The sequence below is a fragment of the Eucalyptus grandis genome, chromosome 11 (assembly GCF_016545825.1).
Source record: "Eucalyptus grandis isolate ANBG69807.140 chromosome 11, ASM1654582v1, whole genome shotgun sequence".
NCBI classification, from domain to species: Eukaryota; Viridiplantae; Streptophyta; class Magnoliopsida; order Myrtales; family Myrtaceae; genus Eucalyptus; species Eucalyptus grandis.
Window position 1 is genome coordinate 43,905,012 of NC_052622.1, and position 19,689 is coordinate 43,924,700.

At 39.5% G+C, this 19,689-nt stretch overlaps 2 protein-coding genes and 1 long non-coding RNA gene across 5 annotated transcripts; 2 read left to right on the forward strand and 1 right to left on the reverse strand.

The window, feature by feature from the left end:
- Nucleotides 1-1,589: 1,589 nt before the first annotated feature.
- LOC104425805 (nuclear poly(A) polymerase 1) lies at nucleotides 1,590-8,235 on the forward strand. Its single transcript, XM_039304656.1, has 12 exons — nucleotides 1,590-2,534; nucleotides 2,625-2,702; nucleotides 2,930-3,037; nucleotides 3,816-3,878; nucleotides 3,976-4,137; nucleotides 4,800-4,913; nucleotides 5,019-5,081; nucleotides 5,159-5,488; nucleotides 6,132-6,296; nucleotides 6,377-7,255; nucleotides 7,603-7,715; nucleotides 7,915-8,235. The coding sequence occupies exons 1-12, from the start codon at nucleotides 2,418-2,420 to the stop codon at nucleotides 7,958-7,960; spliced, it is 2,238 nt and encodes a 745-aa protein (XP_039160590.1). The 5' UTR covers nucleotides 1,590-2,417; the 3' UTR covers nucleotides 7,961-8,235.
- Nucleotides 8,236-13,344: 5,109 nt separating this feature from the next.
- Nucleotides 13,345-15,492, forward strand: LOC104425804. 2 transcript variants are annotated; one of them, XM_039304846.1, is made up of 2 exons: nucleotides 13,345-13,682; nucleotides 14,763-15,492. In XM_039304846.1, the coding sequence occupies exons 1-2, from the start codon at nucleotides 13,543-13,545 to the stop codon at nucleotides 15,340-15,342; spliced, it is 720 nt and encodes a 239-aa protein (XP_039160780.1). In that variant the 5' UTR covers nucleotides 13,345-13,542; the 3' UTR covers nucleotides 15,343-15,492. The 2 variants fall into 2 exon arrangements, with proteins under 2 accessions (XP_039160780.1, XP_010036909.1); XM_010038607.2 differs by having other exon boundaries at nucleotides 13,346-13,704; nucleotides 14,785-15,492.
- A 423-nt stretch (nucleotides 15,493-15,915) lies between these two features.
- Nucleotides 15,916-19,545, reverse strand: LOC104425803. Of its 2 annotated transcripts, XR_001982501.2 has the most exons (3): nucleotides 17,853-19,545; nucleotides 17,566-17,745; nucleotides 15,916-17,193 (listed from the first exon to the last, which is right to left on the reverse strand). It is a non-coding gene; the product is annotated as an uncharacterized LOC104425803 (long non-coding RNA). The 2 variants fall into 2 exon arrangements; XR_001982500.2 differs by having other exon boundaries at nucleotides 17,566-19,545.
- Nucleotides 19,546-19,689: the final 144 nt, after the last annotated feature.

The window sequence follows — 19,689 nt, forward strand, 5'->3', positions numbered from 1 at the left end:
CTCGAGTCCATCAAGGTGGGTTTTGGGTCCCCAACACCTTGACTTAGATAAATTGAGGTTGGTTTTAGGACCCTTGTGCCTATGCTCGGATCCATTGAGGTTGAGCCAATGTCCATTGAGGCCAAGCTCGAGTCCATCAAGGTCGAGCTCCAGATGTCAATGTCGAGGACAGGGTGCCTAGGGCTAGAGCCCATGTTCATTGAGACCAGGCTCGGGCACCTAGGACTAGGTTCTTGGCATTAGGGACTTAGGCTCGACCTCGATAGACTTAAGCTCGACCTCTAGCAACTTTGGCTCAGCCTTGATGAATTATGGTCTAGACACTGGGGACTTGATCTCAAGTGTCAGCCTTAGGCTCAATAGATACGTGCATGGGCATTAGGGTCAATCTCAATGAACTTGGGCATCGGTCACGGGATCCCAAGCCCAATTTGGATGTACTTGGGCATGGGCATTGGGGTTCTGGGTTTTGGCCTTGATGGACTTGGCTTGGCCTCAATGAGTTGGGCATGGATGCAAGGACCAAGGCACGAGTGCCTAAGTCCATCCTCAATGGACCTAGTTGTGACGTTGGGGACTTAGGGCATGGGTAGAGCCCAGCCTAAATGGACTTAGGCTTGGCCACGACGAACTTAGACTAGGGCGCTGAGATCTTAAGCCTAGGCATGGGCATCAAGTTTTAGAGCATTAGCACGGGAGTCTCTAGACTAGGTGTCAAAGTCTTGGGCATGAGTGTTGGACTCTTGAGCACAAGCATTGAGGTCATGGCCATGCCTTGATAGACCTAGCCCTAATCTCTAGATCTAACCCTATTGCCTAGGCCGATGAACTAACGTTGAGGCTTTCATGCTCAAATGTAAAGTGTCTGATCTAAGAACTAGTCATGTATTGAAAAATGATTTCCAATTCTTTAAAGAGAAAATTATTTTTTCAAATTTAAGTATAGATTTTTCGTGACTCATTTTTTAAAATGATTCAAATGCCAAAAATAAGAAGAAAAATACTTTTCCCAAAACAAAAGTAACCTGCTCAATTTCCCAATCATTTATTACACAGTGCGCGAAAAAAATCAAAATATTAGAAATCGTAGAATTACCTAATATTATTTAGTTAGTGACTATTGTATCAATAACATTTTTTTCTTTCAAATTTAGAAGCTTGTCGGTCGTTTTTCCCCATTATCTAACGAAATTTCCTACAATATTCCAGCCAGCAAAAGGAAAATGAAATATATATAAATATGTTATGAAATATATAAATATTCATTCATCTTATCTAATGTACTTATTATGATACATTTATATCATACATTTTAAGTACATCTTCTTATACAATGAATGTTCATGTCCCTATTATTCAATACACTAATATTAATGTTAAATATATTCTCATTTTTTTTATAAATAGGAGTTTAGTTTTTGTTGTAAATGATATACTGGAAATAGAATCTTCTTCTTTGACTGTCTCTGCTATTTTTGGTGTTTACTTACTCTTTTCTCAATTTTTTTTTTATTTTCTCTATTGCGTATTTATAACGCAATATTTTACAACAAAATATATAATAATAAAGTTCTCTCTCTCTCTCTCTCTCTCTCTCACTAGAAACGCCCCACCCCTTCCCGAACTTCCCTTCTTCTCCTCCTTCTCCTCCGTCTTCATCTCGACGTTGTAATCTCTCTCTCTTGTCTCTCTCTCTCTCTCTTTCTCTCTCTACCCAATTGTCAGCACCTCTCAATTGATATCTGCGTTATCTGCCGACCTCGCAGGTTTCAGTAGTAATTTCCCCGCTGAAAACCGGGGGGAAATTCCGAACCCGCACCGCTCGAGATTCTGCAGAGGCGACCGGGTGGGGGGGAAAACGATTCGAGATCTTTGAAGCCCTTTTGATCGGTGGGAGGCTCTCTTTCGTTCTGGGTCGTCGTTACTCGCTCCTCTGCCGTTAGGGTTTTACCTTTTTTGTTGGGGGAAAAGGGAGGGAGGAGAAGAACCGGCGGCGGCGGCAAGATCAATTGTATTCAGTTGCTTAGTCGTAGGAAAGCAATCGCGGGTTTATTAATTACCCTGTTGGGGGATTTCCCTTCTTGTGGGTTTCTTTTGAAAGTTGCAAATTTTGTTTCTTTTTTGTAGCTTCGGGCTCAATTTCTAAGTGGATTCTTCCTCCACGCTCTGTACAGTGACGACTCGTTCATTGCGATTATCTTTTTTCTTGCTTGTTAAGTTCCTTTTGATTTTCTAGTAGGGAAATTGGTAATATACTTTAAATTGTGCTAACATTTCCCTGCCACTCCGTGAAAGAAACTCTGAACAAAGAAAGAAAGAAGGAAAGGAACAAAAAAAATTAAAGAGGAAAAAGAACACCAAAAAAAAAAAAAAAGTGAGTATTTGAGGGGAAAAAAGATTTTGTACCCAATTTCTAAATGGGGAGTCCCTTATTAAGCAATCGTAGTGGTGGCCAGCGCTTGGGGATCACAGAACCCATTTCTTTGAGTGGACCAACAGAGTATGATGTGATAAAGACCTGCGAACTCGAAAAGGTTTTTCCTTTTGCCATATTGTCTACTTTGGCTGTATGAATCTTAAATGTTCTTTGACAGTTTATTAACCTGCGAATTCTGGTATGTTAGTATTTGCAAGATGCTGGATTGTATGAAAGTCAAGCGGAGGCTGTGAGAAGAGAGGAAGTGCTTGGCAGGCTGGACCAGGTTAGGCCCTTCATTAAATGTCTGTTAGCTTAGGCAAATAAAAGTAATTCAAAAGATATGTTGTGCCTTGAACTGTTTCTCAACTTCCTTGTGTTTCTTTCTGCAAAGTTAAATACTGCTTTTGCCAATACATTTGCTGTTGCTTCATTGTATGTGTCATGTAAGAGGGTACTGTTGCATCTGTCGAATTAAATTCTGATGTTGTTTATTATCTCGTATTGTGGCAGATTGTGAAGATATGGGTCAAATCAATAAGCCGTGCAAAGGGGTTGAATGAGCAACTGGTTCAAGAAGCAAATGCAAAAATATTCACATTTGGTTCTTATCGGCTTGGGGTACCATAACCTTCTTACTGTTCTTACTCATCCAGATTAAGAACTTTAAAGTTGTCAGGACTCCTTATTATAGCACTTTAGAGGATATTCGGTTCATTTTTAGTGCTCTATCGTGAATTGAATTATAAAGGATATGAACATATGATCCTCGCGAGGGAGGAAGAGAATAGTGGTGCGATTTAGTATGTTCACGTTCAGGGGTTAAAATTGGCAATAATATGTCGCATACATCTTAAATTCTCCTTCTGTCGGAGCTTGTTTGCTAGTTTTGTTTCTTGGCTCTTATCCCATCTTTCAGACATTCTATTTGGAAATGCTGATTCTTCTTTTCCGTAGATAAAGCTTTTCTATCGCTTATTCTTGTTATGCACCTCTATGGTTGGGTTCTCTCATAGGTTTCTTTTGTCTGTTTAAATCCTGGAGATGCTGTTTAATATGTGGAAGAGGGGGTGGGGGTGATTCCATCATTGAATTGTTTTGCTTGAAACTATATCACGGTCTAGAATTTGGGACTCAAGCTGCTGCTAGAGCGCTTGAGGTGAGCACTTACCCTGAAGTTATGTCTTGTTTGATGTAAGTTTGTAATTGTGTCAGTCTTTCCAAGACAAGATGAGTATTTCCTGGGTAGTAGTGATTCTATTCGGTTATAGAAGCCTATTGTTTGAATGACTTTCCTATAGCTGCCTACATATTTATAAGTTTTTGTTGCACTGTTCTGATGTCCCGATTGAGTTTACAGTAGAGCTCAACTTTTCTTTCTTCTTTTTAATATTTTTAGGTGCATGGCCCTGGTGCAGATATAGATACACTATGCGTGGGACCTAGACATGCAACAAGAGAAGTGCGATCTGCTTTCATAACCTCCATTGCTACGATTTTTCCATTGATTAATTCTTGTTGTTTGATGCACTAAGGACTGTTTCTCTAACTGCATTCAGGAAGATTTCTTTGGTGAGCTACAGAGAATGCTGTCTGAAATGAGTGAAGTCTCAGAACTGCGCCCTGTACCTGACGCTTACGTTCCTGTGATGGGCTTCAAATTTAATGGCGTTTCAATTGATCTTCTATATGCGAAGTTGTCTCTTTGGGTTATCCCTGAAGTAAGTGACGTCCTTGGATTTTGCTAATAATCATGCATTTGGTGCTACACCTTGTCTGAAACTTGCTTTTTCTTGCATTTATCACTGCATCTATTAGAAAGAACCATGTGGTGTTTTGGTCGGGTATTTTGTTACCTTCACTTTAATTACTGTACTGCAATTTTACATACATTACCATCAGCATTATTCTGTAGATGGTGGACTGTTTTTCCTCTTTTAAAATTAAACTCTGTAGCTTTCTTTAATATCAGTGGTAGCTCTGGACCTATTCCATTTGCGAAGTAATGTCTCAGTAAGTACTCTTGGTTTTACCGTATTGGAGAATGGAAATTGGGAGAACATTCCGAAAGTCAAAAAAGAAAGTATAATTTGGGGGAGGAGCACTTGCATGAATAGAAAGACGCATGTTGATGACAGTTAGTATGTACTAACTACTGTTGTAGCTTATTTAGTCAAATGTAGTGAAGTCAAAATTGCTGCATAATTGTAACTGTTATGGGATTGGTGCTTTGTTGGGGTGTCCAGGAGGTGTAGGGACTATAATGAGAACTTCTTCACTTATTGATGTTCCTTCTATCACGCTTGACTGTGTTATAGTTTACTTTCTAGATTAGTCTGACTATTTGTTTAAAACATTTGAATGAAATATTATTCTCGAGCAGGACTTGGATATTTCGCAAGATTCAATTTTACAGAATGCAGATGACCAGACAGTTCGTAGTCTTAATGGATGTAGAGTGACTGACCAGATTCTGCGACTGGTTCCTAATATACAGGTTGCCATCCATTGAATCTGAATTTTAGGCACATGGAGAGACCTATTGGCTTTACTCTTTGCTGAATTATTTTTTACTAATTGCATCTCTCTTTCTGGACTTCAGAATTTCCGTACGACATTGAGATGCATGAAGTTTTGGGCGAAGCGCCGTGGAGTCTATTCCAATGTAAGTAATTTTTTCCGCTCGACTTATTTGATCTGAATACTTTGCAGTTTCTTATCTCCTTTTTTTTGTCATGATAGGTTGCAGGATTTCTTGGCGGTGTAAATTGGGCTCTGCTTGTTGCTCGTATATGCCAGCTATATCCTAATGCTTTACCCAATATGCTGGTCTCCCGTTTCTTCAGGGTCTATACACAGTGGCGTTGGCCAAACCCTGTCATGCTGTGTAATATTGAAGAAGGATCTCTTGGGCTGCAGATCTGGGATCCTAGAAGAAATCCAAAGGACAGGTTCCATTTGATGCCGATAATAACTCCTGCATACCCTTGCATGAATTCTAGCTACAATGTCTCTGCAAGTACTCTGCAAATTATGTCAGAAGAGTTTCAAAGGGGGAGTGATGTATGTGAGGTATGATGGTTTGGTCTTCTGTATACATTTAAAGTTTTGTGTTTTGCCTGGAACTTTCAGTTATAATGGCTCAATATTTCAAATGTTCACTTAGTGTTTAATCTGGGGGAAGATTAAGTTGATTGGTGCATGGATTGTAATTGACATCGGTTCCACTGTCAATATGAATGTTATCTTCCTAGTATCTATTGGTTGTTCCATTTCTTCTGCATTTTCTATATGCCTTACTCTTGGTAGTGGATTTGCAGTTTCTGCAGCAGTGCCTCTCTGAAAAAATCCAACTCCTGTGCTGCACATCCCCCTCCCCTAAAAAGGAAAAATTAAAACCAAAATGAAAAAAAGGCGAATTTGGTTTGGAATTTGATCATTTAATAGGACGTGGATGCTCCTGTTGATTCATAGTGAGCCATGCTCACATGTCCTTTAAATCGCCCAGGTTATTGCTTTAGTTGTATTGGGTGTTACGTGTCTCGTTTCACCCCTTAGCACAACAGGTGGACAGCTTAATCTATTAATGGGCACAGGACCTATTTAACCTGTTTTTCTGTTGTCCCTCTGGCATTCATGCCTGCAGATATTGATATGCTAAATCTTCCTCCAGATTAACCTTGGCCATAAATAAGATATTTCTGCCTGGTGGCAGGCTATGGAGGCTGGCAAGGTTGAGTGGGATACACTCTTTGAGCCTTTTGGCTTTTTTGAAGCATACAAGAATTATCTGCAGATAGATATCTCTGCAGAAAATGCCGATGATTTAAGAAAGTGGAAAGGTTGGGTTGAGTCTCGCTTACGTCAGCTCACATTGAAGGTAAAACATTTTTTCTTTATGTTTTCCTTTTCCATGAGACATGTGCCTATAATGATTAAGCTGCTGACATGAAAATGTAGATTGAGAGGCACACTTATAACATGCTTCAGTGCCATCCCCACCCTGGTGATTTTTCAGACAAGTCCAGACCTTTTCATCACTGTTTTTTTATGGGTCTGCAACGAAAACAGGGGGTTCCAGTGAATGAAGGTGAACAGTTTGACATTAGGGTAACTGTTGAGGAATTTAAGCAAGCTGTCAATTTGTACACATCATGGAAGCCTGGGATGGAGATTTATGTAAGTCATGTACGGCGGAAGAATATCCCTGACTTCGTCTTTCCTGGTGGTGCTCGACCTCCTCGTCCGTCAAAAGCTACTTGGGATTCTAGGCGGGCTGCGGAATTGAAAGCTGCTAGTAGTAGTCAAGTAGATAAATCTTCTGAAGGACAGGGTACTCCTGATGAAAAGGATGATGGAAGGAAAAGAAAGCGAGAGGAGGAGGTAGAGTCAAACTTAAAAAGTGTGAAAGTTGTGGCTGCTTTACCTTCATCCACTGGAGAAGCTCAAGAAAGTGCCCTTGCTTCTGATGCAACTAATGGAGCTGGGGATATAGGGCATGATGTGGTTCAAAATCACATAACTGGTACTGGTGGCTCTGCCTATGGAAAACCTTCGGGTTCTGTTGCTGATGAGTCAAATTCGAGGGAAGCAGAGAACATAGCAATTGAAAAGATCACATCTGTACCATATGTTGGTCACCAAGATTTTTCCCAAGAACTTGATGAACTTGAAGATGATGTCCAACAGAAAGACAAATATGAAGATACGGCTAAAGGTGGGAAAAGCCCTCCAATGGTGTCTTTGACATCAAATGCGTCATCAACGTCAGTAACGTCTAGCAATGGAATGAGTACCTCAGTTAGTTTCTACACTAGTGGAGATTTAGAGGAGCTCGAGGTAATCTCTGCTAACCTTTCTTGGTAATATTCAAGTTAAAATTATTATGCTGTCATTCATGTGAGAGGTTATTTGGTATGAATTTTCAGTGGTGGTACACATTTTTCTTCTTTTGAGTTGATCTTAAATGTTTCTAGCTTAAAATAATTGTTTGTGGATGCTGTCCTGCTTATTTCCCCTAATAAAAGTTGTACAGGCAGTTTTTGGGACGTTACTGGCAGATCTTGAAAACCCACTTTTCTTGTTGCTTCTGACTTTTGTTGGTTTTGCTTGGCATATACTTTTTCATTTTTTTGGTATGGTGCATGGTAAATAAGCTGGAAACGATATTGCTGTTTTATCTCCAGATATTGCCTGTATCTTATATTTTCTGTTTCCTGCCCAAGCCTGCTGAACTTATGGCACCACCACCTATTGTGAATCCCCCAGCGCCTCCAACACAACGGAAACCGCTCATTAGGTAAATCACCTTTGCTTTTGGTTGAGCTGTTGTCTTTTTATAGGTTCTTTAGCTTCTACCGGTAGTATTTGGAAATGTATCGGCAAATTACCGCTGGATCTAGGACTTGGGGGTATTGTCCTATTGTAACTAATGATCCACCATATGGGGGAACTTAGGGCCTCTCCTTTTCTCTTTCTTTTTTTTTTTTTTTTGGCAGATTGAGCTTAACTTCCCTGGGAAAAGCTACGGGAAAAGGCACTTGAAGAGTTCGAGCACAACTAGACAAAGCTTGCATGGTTAAGCGGCTCGAACCGTCACTCAGACAAAAGCTGCACCGATTCCAGATCTTTGGCTTAGCCTTTGTGTAAAAAACAAACTGAAAATTTTGTTCCCTTGTATTCCTCTATAATTTAAAGAGCTCATAATTTGTCGAAAGCCTCTCTAGAATAATTGACTTATATCGTGTACATCGATTTGTGACTTCCTCCTGAGGACCTTTATTTTTCATATCATAATGGAGAAGGAGATTATTAATGCCCGGTTCAGTGTGACTAAGAGATTAGTTCTTCGGCGTTTCTCTGTCATTTCTTTGTACACTTCATTATTCCTGCATGTTATGCTACAAATGGGGAACACTTAGTGGACTTTGCTTATCCCTCGATGCTACATCATTCCTGGTGATGGTGTTTCACAATTCAAGTTAACATCCCTCCTTTTCTTTTATAAAGAGGATGGTCTCCCACTTGCAGTTTGCGCTAGTGTCCCCGAAAGATAAGCGGCTGAATTCCTCTTGGACAGTTGCACTATTGTTAGCTTTGACATGAACCAAATCGAGTCAGTTGCGTTCGATCGATCAACGGTCGAGCTAAGTAAGATAGGGCACAAGCTACTTGCTAACTCTCACCATGTTGCTAGAGCTTTTCTTTACTCATGCCGGCGTTGGGTTGCTATGGCTTCTTGCCGGTCGCTTGATATGAGACAACTAAACACTTGGAAGTTATAAAAAAATTGCATAAACTCTAGCGACCGGCCTACGATCGTTCTTTTTCTGATTTTGTATCTATTGAGCACTCACGGATATTCTCAACAAGGCATCAAGGCATCGCTCTGTACATTTCCTAGAATAGTGACATTTTTCATCTCTAGGAAAAAAAAAAATAATGTTTCGTTTTGGATCTTGTTCAAGAGAGAGATTCAAGGAAATTAGTGGAACAACGAAGCAAGTCGCACGAACATGGACGCAGGACCTCGTGACATTCAACAGCCAGCGAAAAGCTTAAATGAGCTGTGCAGTTGTCTGCTGCTGAGGTTCGCGTATAAACAGACAAACCAACAAAAGCAAAAAGCACGAGAACGAGGACAGGAACTCCCTAAATTGGCATCTGAACATCATCTTTTGCCATTAATTAGAAAAGTGCCAGATTGGCCAACAACAATGGCGCAAGATTGTCCCACCTCAGCATGGATTTGCAAGGAAAATCAGTAATATTATGTTTGCACGCATGTGTCAGATCTCTCTCTCTCTCTCTCTCTCTCTCTGACCTTGTAATGAGAAGAGCTCTTGTCATTGGCGGTGTATCAGTTTGAATCAAAGACAATGTGCACGACACATTAGGTCCAATGTGGACCCCAGCCACAATGAAAAGGCTGATCAGAAATCCACCATCCACTTGTTTTTCTAATAATGACTCTGGACGACCTATTAAACGACTAAATGTTAAAAATTCATTTTTCAGTGTAAGGTTTCTTTTTTGTATGATGCGGGATCTGTAACGCCAAACTAATGTTTATAATGTTACTCGGAAGCATTGTTTAGCAGGATGAATTATTGAATATGGCAAATCTCATATGTGTTCAATAAGTTTGACCCATCAACAAGGCCTTATATGAACTTTTTTTTTCTTGAATTCAGATTCATGATGTTTATGCTCTATATCAATCATTGATCATAGTGAAAATTGTCCAAAAAGTTCTACACCTATTGCACTTTTGTCAATTCAGTCTCAAATTTTTTAATTTTACCAATTGAGTTTGAAATCTTTTCAGGTCTTGTCAATTGAGTCAATCTGATCAATTTTGCTTGAAAATCACTAATGTGGATGTTAAGCGTCTTACTTGGTATGATCGGCATTATGACAGATAATTTTTAATAGTATTAAAATATTTTTTGAATAATCTATTGTTTATTATTTTTTCTTCTTCTCTTCCTCCTCTCGCTGGCCGCTAATGTAGGTGAGGGCTAACGAGTTCTACCTCAGGTGAAGCTTGCCCTTGCGGACCCTTGGCAAAGCTTGATCTCATTATCGTTAGGCGAGCTCGAGCCTCACCAGTGGTTGGGTGAGGCTCGCCTTAGGCTGGTGAATTTGACCTCGCCAGTCCTTGCCTTCGGTTGGTTTTTGGTAATGGTGGGCCAATGGTGGCAAGGCCCTACAAGCCCTTGCCATTTTACCTTCCTTCCTTCCTTCCTTCCTTCCTTCTTCTTCTTCTTCTTATTTTTTAATCGAAATTAAATAATTTTTAGATTAAAAAATCATATGTGGCAAATGATATCTTTTTAACCTTATACTTCATGTTTTAGTCATGTCAGCACCACATAGGAGAGAAAAAATAATATAAAAAAGCAATGCTAGCATTTTCTATTACTCACATTGGAAGAGTTAATGGCATTAGTTGATTGTAGCAATTTAATAAGTTTTAGGAAAATTTCAAATAAAAATCTAAAGTGCCATCATTTTCTCAAGTAAGAGCATAAATTTGACATTATTTTAAATAAGGGCTTAAAGTGTCATCATTTTCTTAAATAAAGAGCTTGAAGTGAACCTTGTTTCAAATAAGAATTCAAAGTTTTCATATCAGTTTTAAAGAAAGGCCTCAACACACTATTTGATAAGGGCAATTTTGTCTTTTAAGTATTTTTTCCATAAAAAACAAAATAAAAAAATTAAGGAAAAAAATAAATATTCATATGTTTTAGATTATAAATGAAGGGATAAGTATCTTTTGAAAGTTCTAAAACTTGTCACAAAGATGCAGTCAAATCCTAAAATCTTCAAAAAATATAATTAAATCCTAAAATTTAGGAAAAAATTCAAATAAGGGCTCGAAGTGCACTCATTTTCTCAAATAATGGCATGAAATGGATCTTGTTTCAAATAATGATCAAGAGTGGTCATATTAATCTTAAAAAAAAAGACCTGAACTAGTTATATTTGTTTTAAATAAAGGCTTAACCTCTTATGCTAGCAAAAAATTCTGGCCGATCGGGAGTATTTTTGTTAAAACATAATTTAAATTTAGACCAAATTAGATTTTTTTGGTTTGAAAATTACATTAAAAATTAAGAAAAACTTAAACTTGAAAAAAAAAAAAAAACAGAGGTGAGAGAACTCCTCTCGCTTGTGGCCGCCTCCTCATCACCGGTGGGGCAATGGTGCCGACTAGTGACGTCGCCAACGCCTGGGCGAGGGCTAGCGACCCTTGTCGATCGAAGATGAGGCCCTTGCTAGAGGCAGGAGAGGGCAGTGATCCTCTCCCAAATTTGGGCAAGGGTCGCGCTCTCTTGCCTCGGCTTGGACAAGGGTCGTCAATCCTCATGCAAGGGGGCAAGGTTCGAGGGTGCTGGGTGAGGGTGGGTGATCCTCGCCCAGTTTTAAGAGAGGGTTGCCGCCCTCTCCTACCTTTGGCGAGGGCTTGTTGGCCCTCGTCTTCGATCGACGAGGATCGTCGGCCCTCACCCAGGCGTCAATGACGTCACTGGTCGACGTCATCACCCCACTGGCGATGGGGCGGTGGCCACAGGAGCCCCTCTCACCTCTTATATATATATAAATTTTAATTTTAACTTTTTCTTAATTTTTAATCTATTTTTCAGGTAAAAAAATCTAATTTAATCTCAATTTAAATTGTTTTTTGACGAAAATACTCCCAGTCGACAAGAATTTTTTTGCCAACCCGGGAGGTTAGGTCCTAACTAGTTCGAGTCCTTTTTTGAGATTGATATGATTACTCTCGGTCCTTATTTGAAATAATGTCAATTTCAAGTTATTATTTGAGAAAATGAGTGCACTTCGAGCCATTATTTTAATTTTTCCCTAAATTTTAGGATTTAATTGCATTTTTTGAAGATTTTAGGATTCGACTACATCTTTGTGACAAGTTTTAGAGCTTTCAGTGTATTTGTCCCTTCATTTATAATCTAAAACATATAAATATTTCATTTACATTATAGACATGCCACGATTTTACAAAATTACCAAAACATCCCATTTTTAAATGAAAGGTGCAAAAAGGTCTATAAATGAATTATCTAGATTAAGCAATTTTTTTCTGAAAACAATTTAACTACCTATCATCATAAGGTTTCTAATTTTGCGAACAGCCCCATAATTTTTAATTTTTGCAAGTTTCTAATACTTTTTCGCAAGATGCACAAGCTCACATCTAGCAAGCATGATGCCCTATTTGATATTAAGTTAACCACTTCAAAGTTTTGGAGATGAGGTCCATTCTTATACCTTCTTTTGATATAATGGTGTCATTTCATGCTATTATTTGAATTTCCACAAAAGATTATAAGCAAAAATAAAGAAAAAGAGTCAACTTTTTGAAGCAAGTTAAGAATAATGCAGAAAACAGGATTGCAAATTTTTTTTTTATTTCGATATATATATATAGAAAAAGAATGTATGAGGCTATTTATAGTGTTTATAGATGACTCTAAAATAATATATCAATCAAAGATATGTATAATTAAAGAAAGATATACGCATAATCTTGAACGATACAAAAAATCAATAGAATTGTCAAAATATCTCCATCATAAGACACCAGCCTAAATAAATCCCTAATTATCCCCAATAAAGCACAAGAGAATCATGTCTCTTTCCCAATTGCTGTCATGTCCTTAACTTTCCACTTTTGTTCCTCTCCGAATGCGCATTTTGCTATTCCAATCTCCCCTGATCAAAGAGAGAGAAAAATCACTTAACCGAATGATTTTCACTCTTTTATTTCGTTTTGTCAGGTGTCAAATCTCTCGCTCTAACTGTCAAACTGTCTGAATTAGGACAGACAAATTGTCGTCAGTGAAGAAAGGGCAAGAAGATACATATGAAATCGCATGACGCGTGTGCAACGCAAAAACCATATATATAAAGTGTACATTGATGCTTTCGTTGGAATCCCATTTTGTTGATAATTTTTTCTTTCCTTTTTCGAAGAAAAAGAATGGTGATAGAATCAGTGAGCTGTATTCATCCAAAGCCTCCTCTGAAGTTTATCTTCCACAAATATATTTTGTAACGATTGAAATTCTCTGGATGACCCATTTAGATAACTAAATATGAAAAACTTATCTTTTCTAATGAAAGAACTTCCTTTTTCAGATAATGCGTGATCACTCGTTAGTAAATTATTTCGATCCATTCTTTAACGCCATTTTTTGGAAAGCCATTTCCTTGAATTTTTTTTAAAATTTTTTTTTGGGGGGTCGGAACCATTTTTTTTTTCCTCTGAATTTCAATCGTTGCTGATATGATTGCACAACGTCGAGATGGAACCCACAAAAAAAATGAAGGGCTGAGATGAACCCAATTCCCCCACCCAATCGTCGTCATCAGGGTGGCGATAAGTCTCAATGGTCAACTTCTTCTCTCTCCACCTTTTGGAGCATTTGGCAGCTCCTCCATTGAAGCAGAAGAAGCGCGGATCGCCCCCGCTTCCTCTGTCGCTGTCGCCGTCGTTAACCTTTCCCTTTCCCTTTCTGTTTACTTCATCTCTCTGAATTCCCATTGTACTGTTCCTGTCTCGCCGATCCCCCCCGCGCGCAGAGGAGTGAAGAAAAAATATGGAGGAAGAGAGACTGGACTACGTGTTGGTCCCGCTCGGGCTGCTGATGCTGGCGGTGTACCACGCCTGGCTGCTGGTCGCCATCGTTCGGAATCCTAGGAGCACCGTCGTTGGCCTCAACGCCGAGTCTCGCCACCAGTGGGTTCACTCTCTCATGGCCGTCAGTCTCTCTCCCTCCCTCTGACCCATGGTTTGCTCTTGAAAGAGTAGAGCTTTCGTTTCGTCTTGTCATGCGTTCTGGGCTCATCCCATCTCCCTGCTTGCGATCCGTGTCGTCTCAGTGTTCTGTTTCGCTCGATGGGTGTTTGGAATTCACGGGTATCTCTGTAACGGGCACAAGCAGAGCTAGCTCTTGTGTTTATTAACTTTAAGATACTGAGATGCTAGAACGGTAGAACTGCCCAAAACTAGGAAAGAAGAGGAGAAAAAGGGTGAACTTGGTGTGCGCCTTTATTGTGATTAATGTCTGAATTCAACCTATGTGAGAGGCCGGTAAGTACTACATGTATGACAAAGCAATTGCTGTTCATGGGGTCAGAAGACTAGCTCCAAAACTCGGTGTGCCTCTTCGATTACTAAGTCCTTTTGTCCTCCTCGGATTACTTGTTGAGAGATAGGCAAATGCTTTATAGACAGGTGAACCTTTTGGTTCTGCTTCATAGACAGGTTAAATTTTGTCAGTCCAATCGTGCCCCGTTTTTGGCCACTTAAAAAAAATTCTTAAGGTGTTTTGTACTTTTGGGAGGACTTCATCAGATTCAGAAAGAATATCTGAACTCACCGTTCATATGCTATTAGAATCGGGGGAAAAAAAATCAACCTGTTTATGCTGCTCTTTCATCTATGGAGAAATGCTTAACCTGTGATCCTGCACTGTCTTGTCGTAAATTTTCTTTATTTCGTCCAAAGCATCATTGTTAAGTTACAAGATAGCAGACGCAGAACAAGAAATAAACCTATTTTTTCAGATCAGAGGATGGAATATAGTATTGTGACGCTGATATCTGTTATTTGGGGCACAGCTATGTTTCTTTCCAATCAACATAGTTGTAGGTCATGCGTGAATATATCCGTTCAATGTGAGAGCATGACCCAATTTCGATTTTACAAAGTAGATTTCAATCAACTCCAAACTCTTGTTCGAAAATGGCACCTCGATATCAGCTGCTTTGCCAGTTGCGTCATTGTGATGTGAATCATACCTGACTTTTGAAGCAGTCCGTCCATTTTGGTGTTTCAGGATCCCCTGAAGAATGGTGTTTTGGTAGTACAGACAATACGCAACAACATTATGGCATCGACACTCTTGGCAACGACGGCAATCACTCTCAGTTCACTGATCAGTGTTTTTGTGAGCAGCTCATCCAGCTCTACTGCCGCAGCTTCGCAATTGGTTTATGGCAACCAGACTGCTATAATCTCTTCTATAAAGTACTTTGCTATACTCGTATGCTTCCTTGTCGCTTTCCTCTGCAATGTGCAGTCCATCAGATACTATGCTCATGTCAGTTTCTTGGCCACCCTGCCCACATCCAAAGGTAAAAAGGATTCCATTGAATACGTTGCCCGAAACTTGAACCGGGGAAGCTTCTTTTGGTCCTTGGGATTACGGGCATTCTATGTGTCTTTTCCTCTCTTCCTCTGGATCTTTGGGCCGATACCGATGTTTGTCTGCTCCGTCATGATGTTATCTGTTCTTTATTTCTTGGACACAACAACCAGTTTTACGCGGGAACTGCACTGTCAATCACTGATAGAGGAGATAAAGCCCAATGATCTCGAGTCGTCAGCTTCGTAAGCGCCGATGGTAACGGATTAGTCTGTAGTGATTAAATGGTTATGAGCTTGTTAAAGGAATGAAACTCGCATTGCCTTATGCACTTATATTGTAATCTAATTGGTGGCGGTGAAAATTAGTGATTGGCATCATATTGACTGCACTTTGGTAGTGGATGTCGTGTGGTTTGCATGTAGCTTCCATTTTTTACTACTTGGCGTTCTTTTATTTGCTTATACCTGTTCACAGTAAAGAAGACGGGAAGAGCCATGGAAGTATATTTGCTTTGTATGTGATACCATCTAGTAATCAGCAAATTTCGAAACCAGGCATTCGGTGTTTCCATGTAACTCGTAGAAGTCTTAGGTCCTCAACATGAACTTCTGAATCATGACAAAACAACTTCCTTTGTGTGTAATTTGTGAATGCTTGTGGCTCTGTTCTTGATTCTTGTTTCCCATCACAGGGAAGTGGACGAACTTGAGGATATCCATCTCCACTCTCCTCTACTCAGAGGAAAGAATTGAGGCTCAACCTCCGGTGTCACTGGTTAATCTGCAAAATCTCGTGTCTTTGCGTATATGGTGACTCCAATTTTTTTTTCCCTCTTTAGGCTCCCATCGAAGCACAACATCGTTGTCTCCGAACCGAATTTGTTCCAGGCACACATACTCTTAAATCCTTTCCTTGTACTTCTTCATGCTTAGCCTGATGCACCTCCTGAGCTCAAGGCATTTCTGATTCTTAATGGTGCCATTGCTTCGACCATCCATCCATCCTCAGCTTCTCAGCTTCTTAGACCTTCTCAGTTGATATCTTCTTACTCATGTCACGTCATTCCGGTGATCAATCATGTCATTATGATAGATTTGAAATCTTGCCACTTGTACTTGATTTGATTCTGCAAGTTGATCATTTGGGGTCATGAGTCCAAAAGCATGGAAACTGAAGACTCTATACAACTTTTGCATTGACAATTTTAAGTACACATCTTGGACACAAACCTTTTCCCACATTGGCGCGACTGGATGTGTATACTTATGCATGCAATATTGAAGAATGGCTGTGGAGTGCGCATTTTTTACTTGTGTCGATGTGATGTCATATTATGAGCTGATAATCAAGTGCAACATTCAGAGTGATCATTTGAATGATGATCTTTTCGTCTCTAAACGACGGTAAAACAAAAAGGAAAGCTAAATAAACCGTAAACAATGAATTGACGATAGAGAAATGCGGAGCGTAAGGGATATTGTTTTGCACCATAACCATTATCATGTCACTTAATCATGTTGCTTAGACAGCTTAAGCAATGTCTCATGGATATATCTTAATGAAATTATTCAAAGATTAATATTAGTTTCATCGAAGAATTATGACTTGCTGTGTTCTAAAATGTTGCAGACTTTCTTGATCAGATTTGCCTTGTAAAACCAGCGTGAGAGCAATCTCAAGTCTGTAACTCCTCTTCTCCACCACCACAACCAACGATTCTGATTTCTTAAATCCCCATGTTTAAATTTTTCATGTTCGAGCTACACAGAGATTTTGGCTCGCGGCTTACATGGTCCATGAGCTCTGCGGTGCGGTAATTTCCACACCATAATGAATAAAACAACAGAATTATGTTTGGAGGGCCTAAGGGTGGGAATTCACAAAAAAGAAAGCCACGTCAAACAGACTAGAGCCTCAAAAGCAATTTCTTTGATTTTCGTGAAGTCCATGCTCTAAACTCGTAGCACTTCATGTCTTGATGAACCTCTGACCAAAGTGGAAGGCCTTTAGACAATTTCCTTTCTTATAGACCCTAGTCCATCAGTCAAATGTCTGTATAGATGTACATACCACGAGAAATCGCGTTCCCCAGCAAACCTAGCACACGTCATTAGACTGTATCAATAGTAGATTTGAAAAAGGCGAGGGATGAGATCTAGAGCGGGAACAATTGAGAGAACCTACATGGGGTGGAAATCTTTGTTTAGACAAATATCACTGCCAGTTTTGTCATGATATTCTTTCACTTTCATGTAAATTTTTAGGGCAAAATCTATCCCAAAAATATGTCAAGGGACGTAAAAAAAAAGTACAAATCAAAGTCAAAACGTACAAATGAGAGATCTTGAAATGCAAGACCAATCATCAACCTGGGGATTCCGAGGTGATGATAAGTGGTAACACAGTGGAAAATGATAATGATGACAATAGGCTGAGTGAACATGGATTCTAAGATATCTCTTTACTTACCTTTAATCTCGAACTCCCTCAAGTCCTCTCCATTCCATAGCGGGCTTGTGACGCTCTTATCGAAACATTAGCCCAAGATATACATGCATGCTAATCATTCTGCTCTATCATCAGTTAGAAGCTTAATGCTGATTAGGGCGATGAATTTTCATTGCAAAACACCACCAGCCGATGTATTTTCTGCAGGCAATGTGAATTTAGTGGTGAGTGTGTACGACTGAACTAAACAAACTATTGTAAATGCCTCAATGCCGCTTGTGAAAACTAACTTCTCTAGTTAACATTACCAGAAGTAGTAATACTTGTATACACAAGCTCCCCTCTTCTTGATGAAATTTTCTGCGCCATAGCTGTTAGTCCGGCTCCCTGATGTTTGGGATAACATGACATGCCAGTTTACTACAAAGATAAAAAGACAGATTTCTAAGCTCGAGTTGGTTGTGTTCTATCCACCTCAAAAGGATTAAGCGTAACTGTAGGTAAAAACAGTTGAAAGATTGCTCGCAAAGGTTAATTAAGCTTCTAACCTTGCACATCAAATGCATAATTTTGCCCAACATTTGTAGATGCTTCACACCTCGATCATAATCGCAACAAAGAAGAACAGGAAGAAAGAACAAACCTAACCCACTGACAAAGCTAAACCATTGTCCACTGTCACTATTACCACGCTGTCATTGTAACTTCTAAACGAATGTTTGATGCCATTGAGGCTTCCAATTAGCATTGGCAGTTCTCAGAACAATAAAAAAGAATAATCCCTGACCACACATGTAACTTAGAATAGGCACCTCTCCCACCAACCAAGTGGTACTTTGGTTTCCACATCTAGCTACTTATTGTTTTGTTGGCGAATCATCCCTGCTATTTGTAATGGGGAAGTGAAGCATGTATTAAGTTCATCAGATCAATAAAAGAGGCCATTTATTTCTCAATGAGATGGAACCTATGCATCTGAACCATGATGCGTTGGTGTGCACACAACAATTTAGAGCACGCAACTTATACCGATGGTCTAATATCTGATTATTCTTTCCCATCCAACTTGTAGTTCGATTTCTTTCCAAGGGAGGCAATTCCCAATAGAAGATAGACTTCAGTTACGTGTGAAAAAGCATAAAAGATCAGAGCCAAAGACCTAACAAACAATGACCAGCTATCAAGATGTAGTTCCTAAAAATAATTATGAACTTCAGGGATTCTGCTCCAGATCATGAGCCCTCATAAACTTTAGTGGGTATCTTCAATTCATTCTCTATGAACAAAGGCTGACTTTAAGTTTCCAGACCCGAACGCTTCATCATCTGTCCTCTTATTTTTTACCTCAATATTGTATACAAGCTTCCATAACTCTATATCGAGTGAATCACTTGCTAAAAGCTAGTCGTTCGGGTGAGAGAGCCCCAAACTATATAAACCACACATTACCTTCAATGTGGAATCCAAGTTCAATACCTTGCAAATAGGATCAGAAACTGTCTAAGTTGCTCTCTTCCTTCTCCAGTAGCGGACTGCAAAAAGGGAGCTGAAGAAGAAGCTATAAATGATTCAGCGGGCAAGAAAGGCCTAATGTTTGAATGGAGGACACAACCCAGATCAGTTAGATTTCACAAAACAAAACGAGAAAAAAAAAAAAATAGAGGGACTGAAGAGGGTGAGATGACAGAAGCATAAAGAGCACAAAGGAGGGAGATGCAGAAACACTCTCTAATGGCACATCCTCATCTGTGCTCTCTATCTTCTGTCAACAGCACCGGGGTACCTCTCTCTTTCTCTCTCTTTCTCTTGCACACAAAGATCAAAACAATTTTGACAAGTTAAGCAGAAAGGACAAAACAGACAGCCTTTTGATGAGATGTGATCTTCTTCCCTCCCTGCTGGCTGGCCACTGCCTCTAGGGTTTCAGATGATTAAAGTGAAAAGAAAGTTAATTTACTTTATGAGGAAAGGATAGGGTTTCTTGGGTTGGGAGATGATGACCTACGAGAGACTCCAACAGGCCGTAGCTTCTATTTATAGTAAAAAGAGGTAATGGAAATTAGTGAAAGATGGGTGTAGATTCTGGTTTTTGAGTGTACATTGCAAACAGATTCGTCTTCTCTGTCCCATCTCTATTTTATTAGC

Excerpts from the sequence above, each read along its gene's own strand:
- LOC104425805 (XM_039304656.1), top strand. The coding sequence starts at position 2,418 with ATGGGGAGTCCCTTATTAAGCAATCGTAGTGGTGGCCAGCGCTTGGGG. Across the intron at positions 6,297-6,376 it reads TACGTCAGCTCACATTGAAG|ATTGAGAGGCACACTTATAA; the intron begins GTAAAACATTTT and ends ATGAAAATGTAG. Across the intron at positions 7,256-7,602 it reads GAGATTTAGAGGAGCTCGAG|ATATTGCCTGTATCTTATAT; the intron begins GTAATCTCTGCT and ends TTTTATCTCCAG.
- LOC104425804 (XM_039304846.1), top strand. The coding sequence starts at position 13,543 with ATGGAGGAAGAGAGACTGGACTACGTGTTGGTCCCGCTCGGGCTGCTG. Across the intron at positions 13,683-14,762 it reads AACGCCGAGTCTCGCCACCA|TCCGTCCATTTTGGTGTTTC; the intron begins GTGGGTTCACTC and ends CTTTTGAAGCAG.